General features: G+C 45.6%; 1 protein-coding gene across 3 annotated transcripts in view; it reads right to left on the minus strand.

Moving 5' to 3' along the window:
• The window catches only part of Cfap221 (cilia and flagella associated protein 221), a 79,057-nt gene extending 71,057 nt beyond the window's left edge, over nucleotides 1-8,000 (minus strand). The window contains exons 1-3 of one of the 3 annotated variants that reach the window (XM_021166758.2): nucleotides 7,947-8,000; nucleotides 5,839-6,024; nucleotides 290-390 (exon numbers count right to left, since the gene is read on the minus strand). In XM_021166758.2, the coding sequence (XP_021022417.1) occupies nucleotides 290-390; nucleotides 5,839-5,977 (240 nt within the window). In that variant the 5' untranslated portion in view covers nucleotides 5,978-6,024; nucleotides 7,947-8,000. Of the gene's footprint in view, nucleotides 1-289; nucleotides 391-5,838; nucleotides 6,025-7,828 lie in introns of all 3 variants that reach the window. The other 2 variants (XM_021166741.2, XM_021166748.2) reach the window with 2 other exon arrangements.
• Between the last annotated feature and the right edge of the window lie 8,406 nt (nucleotides 8,001-16,406).

Consider the following 16,406-nt stretch of genomic DNA (forward strand, 5'->3'; position numbering starts at 1 on the left):
CAGGTGACTTCTAGGAATTGATTCTCACTCATTTTTACCTGGAATTCGATGACTCATCTGGTCTGGCCAGGAGGCCCCATTGTCCACCTGTCTCTACCTTCCCAGCAAATGGGCTTACAAGCCCATGCCGTCATACCCAGCTTTTTGACATAGTGCTGGGACTCGAACCTAGGACCTCATGCTTATACAGCAAGCACCTTTCCAACTGAGCCATCTCCCCAGCCCCTGCTCTGTATCTGAATTAGTAACATAAATGCTTCCCGACCCCGTGCCCTTAACAATTACCTACCAGAATCTGTTGGTGCTCTTTTTCTATCTCATAGCCTCCAAAGTGGACTATGCCTGGCCTGGCCTGGATGACCTTGTTGTTCAGAAGCTTGGCATAAACCCCTGTAAAAGAAAGGCAGACATGTTCATCATGAGCTATCAAAGAGAGTATCGCACTGAAGAAGGTCTTACTGGTGTGGGCTGTCTTTACTTTAGGGGTCTTTAAGAAAAGTGGGTTCAGCTGCCAGTGAGATTGATTCTGAATCTCAAAAGAAACTGGACTGAGTCTCCTTTTCTATTTAAAAAAAATTTTACTTTTATTTGTGTGTGTGTGTGTGTCTGTCTGTCTGTCTGTGCCTGGGTATACCAACAGAGGCCAGAAGAGGATGTCAGAACCCCTAGAGCTAGAGCTCCATGCAGCTGTGAGCGGTGGGAACAGACTCAGGTCTGCAGAGCGGCAAGTGCCCTCGGTGGATCAGCCTTCTCCATCCCCTCCATTCTGTCTGTGTTTGTGTGTGCTTACCGCCCATTACAGTTATCTGCTCTCTACATATGTCATGCATGTCTCTGTGTGTGCTTGTGGAGGTCAAAGGACAACCTCTGGGGTGGTGCCTCATGTGCTGTCCACTTTTCTTTTGATTTCTGAGATGAGGTGTCTCAGGCCTGGAACTTAGAAGGAACTAGGCTAGCTGGCCGGTGAGCCCCAGGGAGCTGCCTGCCTCTACTCCCCTAGTGCTGGGACTGCAAACACATATCACAGAGACATGGGTTTTCTTATTGTTGTTGTTGCTGCTGTTGTGGGTTTTCTTATTGTTGTTACTGTTGTTATTGTCATTGCTGCTGCTGGTGGTGCTGGTGCTGGAATGTGTATGTTTTACATACGTTGTAGGGTTTGATTGGGGTCCTCATGCTTTCAAGGCAAGACCTTCACTTGGCTGAGCCATCTTCCTAGGCCAGTTACACATGTTTACATAAAAGTTTCAAAATGAGAATATGAAAAAACCCAACAACTCATTCCAAAGTTAGAGTTACTGTTGCTGTGATAAAACATCCGTCACCAAAATCAACTTGAGGAGGAAGGGATTTGTTTGGCTTACACCTCCTACTGACTCAGCCCATTGAGGGAAGGAGAGGCAGGAACTCAGACTGAGCAGGAACCTGGAGGCAGGAGCTGATGCAGAGGCCCCGGAGGGGTGCTGCTTACCGGCTTGCTCTTTGTGGCTTGCTCAGCATGCTTTCTTATAGAACTCAGGACCACCAGCCCAAGGGTGACCCCATCCACAATGGGCAGGATTTCTATCAACCAATTAAGAAACTTCCCTTGCAGGCCTGCCTACACACTGATCCTATGAAAGCATTTCTCAATTGAGGATCTCTTCGCTCAGATGGCTTGAACTCATATCAAGTTGACATAAAACTATCCAGCAGATCTTGGCAAAAGCTTTATAAATATTGGCATTAAAAAAAAAAAATGGCTGGAACCCTTCTCCCCCCTGGAGCCACTGGCACAGACACAGAGAACTTGAAGGTGTCTGAAAGTGACGTGTGGAACATTGTAACACTAAAACACACACCCTTGGGTGGAGATTTGAGATGCCAATGAGATATGTACTACATGAAACGGTAAGTTAAACCTTGAGTAACAGCATTTGTGAGAGAAAGCCAGCTTCACGCAAATGCTCCAAAAGCCTGCACTGTAACATAAAAGCCTCCACTCTGCCTAATGGGGCCTTTTGAGCTTCTAAACTCTCCACCTGCTCTAACCCACATCCCCCTTCTTTGAAGGACGCTGGCTTTCCTCTCTGCCCTTGCCTCATTCTCATTGTGTATGTGTGTGTGTGTGTATGTGTACATTCATGTGTGATCCTGTGGGGTATCATTCCTTAGAAGTCACACCCTTTTTTTATCAATGGAGTTCTCACCTTTCCCCTAGAACTCCCGATTCAACTGTGCTGTGCTCCATGACCAGTGAGTCCTTGATTCTCCTGTCTCCACCTTCCGGCACTGGGGTTACACATGCATTTTCCCATGCCTGGCTTTCTGAAAAATGTTGGTGTCTGGAGGTACAGCTCAGGTCCTGGCTCGTGTGCCTCACTTGATTGACTGAGTCACCTCCCTCCCCATGCTCTAAGATACACCTGCTCCTGCTAATCTCCATATCTCTGTCTGGTTCCTTGTTCTGAGTCACAAGAACCTGGAACCCCTCAGGAGGTGCCCCCTAAACCCAATATCAAGCCAGAGTTTCTACCCTGTGGAAGTGGAGCGGGGCCAAGACTCACAACTTATGCACAGCAGGTCATCAGCAAGCAAGCAGCTCTGGCCAGTGAGACGCTCACTTATTTTTCTTCCTTCCTTCCTTCCTTCCTTCCTTCCTTCCTTCCTTCCTTCCTTCCTTCCTTCCTTCCTTCCTCCCTCCCTCCCTCCCTCCCTCCCTCCCTCCCTCCCTCCCTTCCTCCCTCCCTTCCTCCCCTTTTTTTTTTTTTTAAATTGAGGTCTCCTGTATCCCAGGCTGCATCAAGCTCACTATCTAGCCAAAGGATGACCCTGAACTTCTAATTCTTTGCCTTCATCTCCTGAGTGCCAAGTTACAGATGTGCGCTAGCTACCACCCTCGATTTACACGATGCTGGAGATGGAAGCAAGGGCCTCGCTCATGCTAGGCAAGGGCTCTAACAATTGAGCTACAACCCTAATCTGTTTTAGATATTTTTCGAATCCTAATTTTGTTGGTTTTAGGGTCACAAAGCAGCATGTAGTGTTCCTGCCCAGAAATGGGTAAGTGCAACAGTGTGTACTTGATAGTCTTAAGCTGTCAAAAGAGCCCCCTGGAATAGATGCATTTCTAAGGTTTAAGGTGGGCTTGAACAATTGGTGCAGTTGTATTGAGGGTGTGGTTAGTTTTAATTATAAACTTGACACAGCCTACAATGACCTGGGAAAAGAGTCTTAATGAAGGACTGTCTAGAATCTAGATTCTAGAACTAAACTCTAGATCAAGTTATTATAGAGAGAATATCTCATATGTTGTATGAATGCAACACCTGTCAATTAAAAAACCTATGGCCAATGGCTTAGGCAGGATATAGAAGTGGGACATGTGGAGGAGAAAAGAATTCTGGGATAGAGCCAGGCAGGAGATCTCCCTAGGAAGAAAAGAGGAAACAGATTCGTGGTACCTGAGCACAGGTAACCAGCCATATGGCAGAATGTAGATTACAATAAATGGGCTATCTTAAGCTATGATCCTAATCAGAGAAGAGCCTAACTATATGGCCAAGGTATTTGTAAATATATTTTGAGTCTGAGTCTTATTTCTAGGAGCATGGGGCTGGGAGGAAGAACCAGGCGCTAATTTCAAGTTGCCTTGTGGACACGTCTGTATGAGGCTGTCTTGATGTGGGAAGACCCAGCCTGAAACTGTGGGGGCACCATTCCCTGATTTGGGGGGGGGGGGGCTGGACTATATAAAAGAAACCAGATAATCACAAGCATGCATTTATTCTCTCTCTGCTCTTGACTATGGGTGGGATGTGACTGGCTGCTTCAAGTTCCTGCCTTGAACTTCTTGCTTTGATGGGCTGTGAGCTGAAATAGACCCTTTCTCCCCTAAGTTGCCATTGTCAGAGAATTTCACCACAGCAGTGGAAATGAAACCAAGATGGGGTGACTAAACTTGACAGTGGGGAGCTAGCCATGGCTCATCACCCACTGAATGCCCCCAAAAGGGCACCAAAAAGGTCTGTTCGTCTACTGACAAGGTCCCTCCAGGAGCCCACCCACACTTGGGTTCAGGTTTCTCCCTGTGACTCCCATGCAGCTGCCCACGTCATGCCTTTGTCTTGATTTCTGCCGAGTACCTTGCTTTCTCTTAGAACCCTTGTGCCGAAGACTTCATTAAAATATATTTTATTAATGAAATTTATAATTAAGATATATTTTATAGTAATATATCTGCTTCCTAAATTGGCTAGTTCTGATTTTTTTTCTGTGTCAAAGAAATGAATATTGGTTTGGCCCAAGTGAGGTCCCTAAAGACTAGGGGAGTTCCTCAGGCTATTGAGGTTGACAATGTCGAGCCCCTCTGTCTCCCCATGCTGATCAGAACTGTGACTTCGTCCAGCATACAGAGAGCTCTTGAGAGTATTCAAGCAGGGCAGAGAAGTGAGTAAGGGGTTCCAGAAAGGAAATCGAGAGTGTGGAGACTGAGGTAAGAAGCGTGGTAGTCCCAGGACTGGCTGAGGATGGACACTGCCTGTGCTGTTACAGGCTGATATTGGACATTGTTGGGCGCTCCCTGGGGTGTCTGGGTTCTTACATCCCAGAGCAAGGCATTGCATCAGGGACGTGGGAGTGGCGGTAAAACAAATAGTTCATTAAGAGAGAATAGCACTAGCCGGGCGTGGTGGCGCACACCTTTAATCCCAGCACTCAGGAGGCAGAGGCAGGTGGATTTCTGAGTTCGAGGCCAGCCTGGTCTACAGAGTGAGTTCCAGGACAGCCAGGGCTACACAGAGAAGCCCTGTCTCGAAAAACCAAAAAAAAAAAAAAAATAGAGAGAGAATAGCACTTCAGGCAATGGAAGTGGGCGGGGCTGGGGAAAGGTCAGAGGCTCAATGGTGGATGATGAACCATGGATCAGTATTTTCCCAGCCCAGTGCGGTGGGCTTTTGGTCATCTGAGTAGCAGTCATATTTTCCCCAACATGCCTGGGACATGTCAGCCTTGGTCGGAGAGTATTCTCTGCCATTGTTCTTTTCTTCAAATGTTAACTGTGTGTGTGTGTGTGTGTGTGTGTGTGTGTGTGTGTGTGGTGTGTAGACTGTGCAACCTTGGTTGTTACCCACTGTCCACATTGTTTTGTAAGGCAGGGTCTCCTACCTCAGCTCGGCTAGCTGGCCAGTGAGTCTCAGGGGTCCCTGACTCTCAGGGCTCCTCCTCAGTGCTGAGGTTAAAAGTACACATAGCATGTCCATGTTTTTTTATGTGGGAGCTGGGGTTCGAACTCACATCCTTGTGCTTACAGGACAAGTGCTTTACTTACTGACCTGTGTTCCCAGCCTCATGTGCCTCTCTCGCATCCTACTTTTCCTCACACAGTGGGACAGACAGGAACAACATGTGAAGAAATGGAAGTCATTGAACTTGTGAGTAAATTTTACCACAGAAGTCTACTGTTTGGAGGCAGGAGAAATGGGCCAGTGGTTAAGAGCACTTTTAGTTCTTCCTGTGGACCTGAGTTTGGCTTTTAGCACCCACACTGGATGGTTTACAAATGTCCATGACTCCAGATCCAGGGCATCTGAGGGGCTCTTATAGCCTCCATAAGCACCCACAACACAGGTGCCATATACACATAAACGTATACATACATGAAAATAGAAATATTTTTAAAAAAATCTACCATTTAAGCAGCGAGATCTAAGTGAATTACCAGCCTTATTTACAAAATCTGTTGTGAGCCTATGATTAGTGATGCTATGTATCACTATACGTAGTGATGCTGCTAGACCAGCACTCACAATCCCAGCGTCCTGGACCCTGGACATAGGCAAGGGTTTGCTGCCCACTTACTGGATTCCAGAAGATGGTTAGGCACTTCTGTTCTTTTCTTGGGCTCCTCTACCAGGCTCTTCAAGAGGAGGGGTGACATCGTATCAAAGGGTTCTTTTGCCTGTTGTAGTTCCTGCATGGGGCTTTTCACAACTTTCATCTGCTCCTGAAAAATGGAACTGTCTGTCTAGAGTCAAAGGTTATTTCCTGGGGGAAAAAAAAAAAACAGGAGTCCTGGAGTTACCCTGAGAAATCACACACATATTTCTTCTCAGTTCTTGACAAATGTACCTCTTGTCTCTACATGGTGTGCCACGGCTCAGGCTGTCCCCGCCTCTCATCTACTGGACACTGCATTCCCACACACAGGGCTGCCTCATTAATCACTTGACATCACACACCATAACCCAATATGGCAACATGCTACAGACTCTCCCATGACTCTCCCAAGCTTTTCTAAAATGTGTTCCTGAGATACTTCTGGGGCACATGGGCTTGGGGGTGAGGAGAAAGAAAGAATTCTCAAGGGCTAATAAATTTGGAAAGTGCCTTGGTTTTCTGTTGTTAATGACAAGATATCCTGTCAAAAAGAATCTGTGTAGGGGAGGAAAGGGTTTATCTGGGCTTACAACTCCATATTATCAAGGGGAAACTGAGGTAGGAACTCAACTAGTCACATTAACACCTGCAGTCAGATGTAGAGAGAAACGAAGGCCCCCATGCTAGCTATTCCCTTTGCTTCCTAGCTTTCTTCCCTCTCACACCTTACAGAGCCTAGGGCATGGCGCTGCCCACAGAAGGCCAAGTCTTCTCACACCAATTAACAACCAACCCACACACCCAGAGGCCAATCTGATCTAGATAACTCCTCATTCAGACTCTTCCCAGGTGATTCGAGATCTAGATGATTCTAGAGTTGACAGTTAAAAGTCTTCTTTCTGATGTGTCTGCATATCACATTCACAGAGACGTGAACAAGGGTCCCGTGAACATATTGAGTGTTTGCAAGACACAGGCATTCATATGTCACCTTCTGGACCTGTCTGCTAATAGGAGGTGATAGAGGGGTGACAGAGCCTGGAGGTGGCTGTATCAGAGAGACCTGGGACATGCCTAGGACTCAGAGTCAAGGCTATTTTCAGTTGACAGTCGTTGGAAACGCCACTTTCCTCATAAACACCCACTCCCAGTCCCCTCTAACCTTCTTTCTCAATTACTCTTTTAGTCGTCAGTTATTAACATTATTGCCTTGAAACAGAACTTTACACATTCCACATTTGAAAAGCCTTTATTATTTTGTGGGGATGGTGGGGAACAGAAAGTGCACGTGTGGAGGTCAGAGGACAACTATTCTGTGCAGTTGGTTGGCTCCTCCCACTCTTGTGTGGGTTGTGGGGATTGAACTCGGGCCATCGGGCTTGCAAAGCAAGCACATTCACCTACTGATCCATCTCACTGGCTCCCAATCCCACACTTTCTATATCACCCACAACTCTTGACTCCTTCAAACAAGCCGGGGGCTGCTTGGGGAATCCCCTGAAGTTGAAGGTAAAATCAACAATGCACGTCTATGAGTTTTGTTCTTTTTCCCTTGGAGAAGTTCCATAGCTTTCGAGAAGACACAAGAGAAAGTAGAGATACCGTGAGGTTGAGGTTGTCGGTACAGTAGCTGTGGAACAACTATTTCCAGAAATAAGTTGGACTGTATTCTCCCCAAGCGTCCGGTTGAGTAGCAAAGGTTGCACAATCCTCAACACAGCCTAAGGAATCCGCTTATCATAGTCCTCCCCCGACCCCCTTCCCAACCCTCTCTGCCTTCCAATGTCTGCCCCAACCCCCACCCCCACCCCCTGCCCAACCCTGTTGCTCTTGGACCCATTGTGTTTCTGGTAGGGTCAAATTGGATTGGGCCCCACCCTGGCTAATCCCCTCTTCTTTCATGCCAACTCATTCTAAAGTGGTAGGTAGAATGCAGGTTCACTCCTACCACCATCTTTTCTTTGGGTCTCACCTCGCCCCTACCCGGACCCGATCCCTAGATGAACATCTAGGGGATCCACCTGGGGGCTCCCGCTGCTTTAGTAGCTTGGCGACCACCTTGGGACACTCACAAATCTGAAGCCTCCTACCCTGCAGACGATAGTTCCGGGGCGGGCGCGCAGGAACCTACTCACGGCGTCGCCATGACAACGCGGACGCTTTCCCAAGACGTGCTGGGGGACGCGCCCAAACGGCCCGCAAACATGGGGGGAAGTTGGGCTGTTTCTCTTCTGGGACGAGGGTTAACTTCTTTGAGTTCTGAACAGTATGCAGAGCCTGAGAAAGACCAGAGAGCGCCACTTACTATGTGGAAAACTAATGGATTCCCAGAGGAGCAGAGAAAGGGCACTTTGAGAGCTGGACAGTCTGCCTGAGCAGCTCTGGGCAGGGCGCTGGCACAGTGGGCGGGACCTCCTGTCCAGGCTCCCCCTTTTCCCCCTCCCAGTTTTACACTTTGATATATGATAAAGTTCGTACACCAGCAAAAGAAGCTCCCCTTCTCCCGCTGCAACCATGGTTAAATTTCAGCCAATCGAGTTTCGCTTGTACTTTCTACTATTTTGAAAAAATTTCCACATTCTCTTGCATATTTTTTTAAAAACTAGTTTATCTTTTATTTCTTCTTTGACAGTTTTGTACATGTAAACAATGTATCTCGATTATATGCACCCCAGCCTGGACCAAGAGCCCTCAATCCAGCCCCTCCCCCGCCACATCATCTTCTCTTTTGTTAATAATCCACTGATTCCAGTTAGTGCCCCCTGCCGGAATGCTGACCTGACCTTGTGCAGGTCTGGCTCAGATAACCAGGGAGTTTACCATGCAATGGCACGTCATAGCCAGAAGACAGCATTTCACAGCGTTCTTCCCTTCCTCTGGCTCTTCACTTTCCCCCCACCCCCCACTTCTTTGATTTTCCTTTAGCGTTGGGTTGATATGTTTTATATAGGCTGAGTACTCAATAGACACTTATTCTAAGCACTCTGACCACTTATGAAACTGCATAAACCGGTGCCTAGTATGGAGAGCAACTTCTCTGGCCAAGGTAAAGGCTCTACTAATCCATGCTATAAGCATATGTATTTAGAAGGCTGTTTGGCAACATGTGCTTTAGCATCAGTAGTAGGTTCTTAGAGTGATGACCCAGCAGGCACCAGCTTTTGACTGGGTTCACAGCACCAGGCCTGAATTCCTACTTGTGGACAAGACTTTAAGTTTAATCCAAAACCATTGGAAGTTTACAGCATCCATTCAAAACTCTTACCAGCTTTTCTTCTGGTCTCTCTTTGTCTGTATGACGGGAAACTTGATGTTATTTACAGGCATACGTGAGGAGACTGGACTATAGAGTCCAGACGGTGTCTAAATTCCTGTCTGCTGTCCACTTCTACACCTGTGTGCTAGATGTAACCCCTTCCCCACTGAAAAGTTCATTGGTTTTTGTTAATTTGGTTCCCCTTTTCCCTTTCATCAACATTCCTACCTATAAAGCAGCCTCGTCTTGGGACCGGAAGGGTGGCTCAGTGGTTAAGTGTGCTTGCTTCCAAACCTGATGACCTTAGTTTGATCCTTAAATCCATCTGATAGCAGAAGAGAAGTGACTCGTGTAAGTTGTCCTCTGACTTCCACATGTGTTCTGCAGCACATACACACACACACACACACACATGCACACTCACACACTCAGAAAATTAAAAAACCTCATCTTTCAACACTGGCATTGGGTAAGATTCACTTTCAACCAGAACTCACTCACTATGACAACTTGGAGCCCCTGCTCTTCCTGTCCCCTCTTGCATGTTGGGGTTGTAGGTGTGCCACCACGCCCAAGCTCCATCTTTATCTCTTATAGCAGTTATCTCTTTGTATGCTACACCACTCACTGTCTATGTATGTGCCTTGTTTTTGGTTTTGAGATAGTCTCATGCATCTTGGGCTCACTTAAAGCTTTGCTGTGTAGCCAAGGATGGCCTTGACTTTTTTATTTTCCTGCTTCCGCCTTCCCAATGCTGGAATTGCAAATGTGCACCGTCACTCTTGGTGTGTGTGCAGTGCTGAGGGGCTGGGCAGCTGGAGGGCTTTGTGCATGTTAGGAAACCATGCTACATCCCCAGCTCTATGCATATGCCTCAACAGCAAAATTCTTAGGGGAAGGGCCTCATGTCTCATCTCTGGCTCTCCCACAGTCCTTGGCGCAGTTTTTAGTCCATAGTGATTACTTGGTTACTGTTGGCTGAGAGAATGAACATCGTCATTGGGTGAGCTCACAGGTTGATTTAATTCCTTCTTGTTTGTGCCCCAACGGGACGAGACTTCAGGAAAGCAGACTTGCACCTATCTGTCAGCTCGAACGCCCCTTCCCCCAGCGTGGATCACAGGATGTTTCCATGCATGTATGTTTATGTGTATTGTGCTGCATTTAAATGTGAACATAGCATTTTTCTTAGTGAAAACATATTTCCTATTATACATAGAAAGCACCCATGTGGTAGCATAGCAATTAGCAACAGGGCCTGTTGTCATATGAGGTCACTGTGTGTTGTCAACGTCCACTATCTCATAGCAGCTTGGGTTCTTGTAGGATCTGCTCCATCCAGGCCAAGCATAGATGCTTGATGAAGTCCGGGCTGGGCACATCATCTAACTCTGGCTCCTGAGACTCTAGCTCCTGGGAGAAGCCTGTAGACAGCTTTCTCTCTGGTAAGAAGGACAGACAGAGGGATGCTATTGCACTAGATACTTTTCCCATAGCCATGACAAAATGCCTGACAAAGCAACTTTAAAAAGGATGGGTTCGTTTTGGCTTAGATCAGAAGTATAGTCCACCACGGGGGCCAGCGTGTCAATCACAGTGTGAGGTGGCTGGACACACTCAGTCCTCAGTCTGGAAGCAGAGGAGACTGATGCTGGCGTTCAGCTCACTTCTCCTTTCTTTCTTTTCAGTCCAGGACTCCAGTCCATGAAATGGTTCTGCCTATATTCAGGGTGTGTCTCTCCACCTCAAGTCAGCCGGTCTGAAAACTCCCTCGCAGAAAAGTCTAGAGGTTTGTCTCCTAGATGATTCTAGATCCTGTTAGATTAGTCATCGGTATGAACTGCTATCATATCTTTCTCTTTCTGAACTTTGTGGCTCATGTTCTTATTCTTAAAGCTTCAAACACCTGACATATAGTGATTTCTTGCGTGGTTGTGGGGGGGGGGCACGTGTGCATGCATGTGCATGTGCATACATGTGAGTGCATGTGCATTCATGTGAACATGTGCATTCATGCGTACATGTGAAGACCAGAGCATAACCTCTCACATCATTCCTAAGCCATCGTCCACTTCGTCTCTAACTGGCCTGGGACTCACCAGTTCCTCTAGGATGGCTAATCTAGAGTCCCAGGGAATCCTCCTATCTCTGCCTTACCAAACACTAAGTTTACAAGCTGGTAAAACCATGCCTGGTCCTTTTTATGTGGCCTATGGGAATCAAACTCTCAGGTCCTGATGCTTTAAAGGTAAATACTTTACTGAGTGAAACATCCCCTACCCCCATCCACACTGATTTCTAAACCCCTGGTGTTCGTTCAGTGTAACTGGCATGGAAGCTTGTTAAGAATCCAGAATCTCAGGCTCTCTGAGACCTCCTGAATCAGAAACTACATTTTAGTATAATTCCACGGAGGGCTGGGCGTGGTGGCGCATGCTTTTAATCCCAGCATTTGGGAGGCAGAGGCAGGTGGATTTCTGAGTTCAATGCCAGCCTGGTCTACAGAGTGAGTTCCAGGACAGCCAGGGCTATACAGAGAAACCCTGTCTTGAAAAATTAAAAATCATATGTATATGTATGTATATATATATATATATATATATATATATTCCACGGAGATATTTGTGTGTTCATTAAAGTCTGAGGATTCTGGACCAAAGGATACTCTCCAATTATGGCTGGTCTAGAAGGTTAATTACTTCCTCTATCCATGTGCATGTTGCAGTTGGCATTCATAATGACCAGACGGAGAGGTGCCCCAGGTCCCAGGAGAATGCGAAGATATGAGCAAGAAAACAGGCACAGAAGCTTGTCACAAGTCTCCATGGAACAGGAGGGCCATTGATTCCCTTGTTTAAATCTCTCTGGGGATGTCACAGTGGATGGGAATAAAATTCAAAATGCTTACCATGCTCTCAGGGTGAAGCAGGACTTAGCTGCCACCCCACTCCTGCCTTCTCTTTTTGCCCCCTACCCCACTGCCCTATCCTTGCCTGGCATCGTGGCAACCTAGACTAGCTACTGACCCATTCTACTCTCATGGGGAGCTGGAGACTTTGTCCTCTCCTCTTGGATCTCCACTGATCTGTGACTCTTTTCATTATCCAGTTGAGCCCTGCCTGAATTTAAGATTTCAAAGTTTCACATGGTGGCTGTTTCAAGACACCAACTTTGTGATACCAACTTTGTGAACATCAACTATCAGAAACTTGACTGACTGCTAGCCAGTTCAATTTATATACCAGGACCCCAGCCAGGGAATGGTGCCACCCATGGTGGGCTAATCTTCTCACCTCAATTAACGTGATTAGGATAATCTCTGTAGTCATCCCAAAAGACTAACTTGACCCAGAATATCTCTTGTAGGTGTGCCTGAGTCTTCTAGGTGCTTCTAGATCCTTTCAAGTTGACAGTTTGCCATCACACTTGATATTTGAATATACTGGTAATGATTTTTGTCTTGAAAAAATTTTAAAGTGCTGTATTAATCCTTGATCCTTCCAAACTCCCATATGATCTTTCTCCCATTCTTGCTCCCATGGTTTCCCTGAAACAACATTTCAAATAAGATACAGCAGGGGACTGGAGAGATGTTGCTCATGCAGAGGACCTAGGTTCAATTCTCAGTACCCACATAGTGGTTCACAACCATATATAACTCCAGCTCCAAGGGATCTGAAGCCTTCATTTGACTTTATAGGCTCTAGGTATGCATGTGATTATATATATATATACACATATATATGTATATATATATAATACATGCATGTACACATATATATTCAAGAAACATTCATTTATTCATACACATAAAATTAACTTTTACTTATACATATAATATATAATGTATCATATATCTACACACATATAATGTTCATTAGTGTTTTGCCTCCATGTGTGTCTGTATGAGGGTGTCAGAGTCCTGGAGTTACAGGCAGGTGTGAGCTGCCACGTGGTTGCTGGGTATTGAACTCTGGTCCTCTGGAAGAGCAGCTAGTGCTCTTAACTAGCCAGCCATCTCTCCAGCCCCCCAAAATAAAGTAAGACAGAGCAAATAAAGCTTCTTTCTCCTCCCCGATGGTGAAGCCCAGAAATCTTGGAAGCAGATCATAGGCCACATCATCTGTGATGACACCCATGCTGTTAGCTGAGAATCTGAACAAGGCTGTCAGCCAGCTATTTATAAAACTAAACTAAACTAAACTAAACTAAACTAAACTTATTCTTGGACAATCCAATACATGTATCTAGTAATTCTTTTATTTTTATATTATTTGTTTTGTGAATATGTGTCATAGTACACATGTGGAAATCAGAGCCTAACAGCAAGGCCAGGTCTTGCCTTCTATCAGGTGGGACCTGGGGGGATTAAACTCAGGTGCTCAGGCTCGGGGTGAGCACCGTATTCACTGCGATGGCTCACTACTATATTCACTGTCTCTCTATATACGTATATAACATGCTCTCTCTGAAACCCATTGAGTGCCTTTTAGCCTCCCTCCCTCCCTTCTTCCCTCTCTACAAGTCATTTTCTTCCATCCTTGTCTTCTTTGTTTTATGACCTGCTGAGTTTAACCAAGACCATCTGTGTGACCAGGGCTTTGGAGTTATCCATCAGAACCTCGTGGGCATTCCACTGGATACACAGCTGAAGACAATTTCTGTCCCTTTCCCACATGGTGATGCTGAAGACCGGTATTTACCCTCACTGCATAAATGAGGCTGAAGTCTCTGGGGTTCAAGTAACTTGCCCAAGGTTCTAGTATTAGTTGATTGTTAACTCAGGACTTGAATCCAGGTTTGGCTGTTAATATTCTTAAAATTTGTAATAGCATGTATGTATGTATATATATATATATATATATATATATATATATATATGTGTGTGTGTGTGTGTGTGTGTGTGTGTGTGTGTGTATTTCATGCATTTGTTTAGTGTGTGTGCATTCTACAGTGCATGTATAGAAGTCAGGAGACAAGTAAGTTTTCTCCTTCCATAGTGTGAAGATTCAGGGATTGAACTCAGGCCATCAGATTTAGAGGCAAGCACCTTTACCTGCTAAGCTAGCTCGCCAGCCCACAAGTATTCTGTGGGCTGATAAGCCACGTAGGTTTCTCTGGGAAGGTTGGAGTGCTCCTGACCTTCCATCCACTGATGATAAGGATTTGAAAGAACTAACAACACTCTCTCAGAGGTGGCTTTATTTGCTCTTCTATTTGATCAACTTTAACTCTCATATTTCATTTAAATATTCAAAAGGATGCCGACAAATGGTGGAGGAAAATGCAAAGAGTAAAGGTGAGCACGCTTCCCTGACAAAAAGAAGTCTACTTTTCTAGAGAGTAAACACAGAGGCGGGAGCATTAAAACCTCATTACAATGTGAATGTCAAATCTTTGTAGTTCGGTGCTCAACAGGAAACCACTCTGGCTCATTACTCACGGCTCATCAATCCAACATCAGTTCCACTCTCGGTAAAGCTGCCATGCAGGGCACAGGTCTCTCCATGGAGCTGACTCCATGCCTCCGATGGCTCTCTTTTAACCTGTGCAGTCATTTGATGGACACCTTGGACTCAAACATTTGAGTAGCCCATTTCTTTCTCTTTCCTCTGTTATCTCCTCCCACAACCTCCAAACCACTAAATCTCAAATATTCCTTAGGGAAGCCTCTCTGGAGGGCAAGCATATTAGTCAGTGTTCTCTAGAAGAACAGAATCTATAGAATGCATCTATAGGTCTATCTATCTATCTATCTATCTATCTATCTATCTATCTAGGGAAATTATTAGAATGGCTTACAGGCTTTGGTCCAGCTAGTCCAACAATGGCTTTCTACCAAGAGAAGATCCAAGAATTCAGTAATTGTTCAATCTCCACGGCTGGATGTCTCAGCTGGACAAGAGTATACACTGGAATCCAAAAGAAGCAAGCTCTAATGTCACTGAAGGAATGGATTTGCCAGAGAGAGCGAGAGCATCTGGCAAAGACAAAGCTTTCTCTACTTTCTTGCCCTTTATAAGGCTGCCAGCAGAAGGTGTGGTCCGGATTAAAGGCAGATCCTACCCTAAAGATCCAGATGAGAAGTGTGTCTTCTCACTTCAAATGATTTAATTAAGAAAAAAAAAATGTCCCCTCACAGATGTACCCAGCTGCTTGGGTTTTAGTTAATTCCAGATGTAGTCACGTTGACAACCAAGATTAGGACTTCAGTGGTGGCTGCACAAAGATGACAGCTGCTGGGTCATCCCTCTCTACACACGGGCTTTTTCTATTCTAGCTGACTTCATTCTCAGCAAGGATGTCCCTATGCTCTGGAAAACACTGCCATCTTGCTATTAGGTTGATCATGATGCCCACACATAGGATGTGTTGGTACCACTCCTGGTCAAAATGCATCCAGTGCCTGTCTCAGGACCAATCACTGCTCAGTTAGTTGAGGGATGGTAATGCTGCTTCCCTGTTAACTCTGTCTGTTAGGCTGTCCTTCCTGAAAGCCTCAGCAAGGTCCTTGGTCCAAGAGTAGACAAGAAAAGTTTGTGTAACTAAAAAGAAGAATGGAACCAAGACAGGCTTGACGCTTATCTATTATAGACCATCAAATGTGCTTGGCCTACAAGCCTGGTGACAGGTAGGGCTCAACTAATGTATAGATTCACCAGCCTTAGTTGTCTGATGCCTTCCTATATTTGGTGTGTGTGCTTGTACCATGTAGACATGTGAACACATGTGTGCATATATGTGAAGGCCAGACGTCAGCCTCAGGAGTCATTCTTCTGCAGCATGCAGCTTGTTTTTTTGTTTGTTTGTTTGTTTTGTTGTTTTGAAACAGGGTTTCTCCTTGAGACCTGGGGCTCACAGATAAAGCAAACCCCGGGAGCTGCCCATCTCTACTTCTCCTAGAATCACATATATGCCACCAAAGTTGGCTTTTTATGTGGATGCTAGGGATCAAATTCAGGCCTTCGTACTTATCTTACAATCACTTTACCAAGGAAACCATCTTCATAGCATCTCCATATACTTGGCATAGAATTTACTGTCGTCTGAAAAATAATTGCTCACTCTGCATTCCACAGTTGCTTTGTTTGCTAACCAAAAGAATTATTCATTTTGTGGTGATGCAGAACTCTTAAATTAAGTAGCATCCTTCTTAGTATCCTAGAGAGGATGAAGTTGTAGAACTGTAGATGGTCCACATGAGCTGAGGTTGGCAAGGGTAATCGCCACAGGCCTCTATCACCCTAATGTAGCACGTGGAGCAGAGCAGGAGATTGATAAATATTTGTTGAAT

Source organism: Mus caroli, unplaced genomic scaffold, assembly GCF_978045245.1.
Source record: "Mus caroli unplaced genomic scaffold, Mus_caroli_1 scaffold_1, whole genome shotgun sequence".
Classification (NCBI taxonomy): domain Eukaryota; kingdom Metazoa; phylum Chordata; class Mammalia; order Rodentia; family Muridae; genus Mus; species Mus caroli.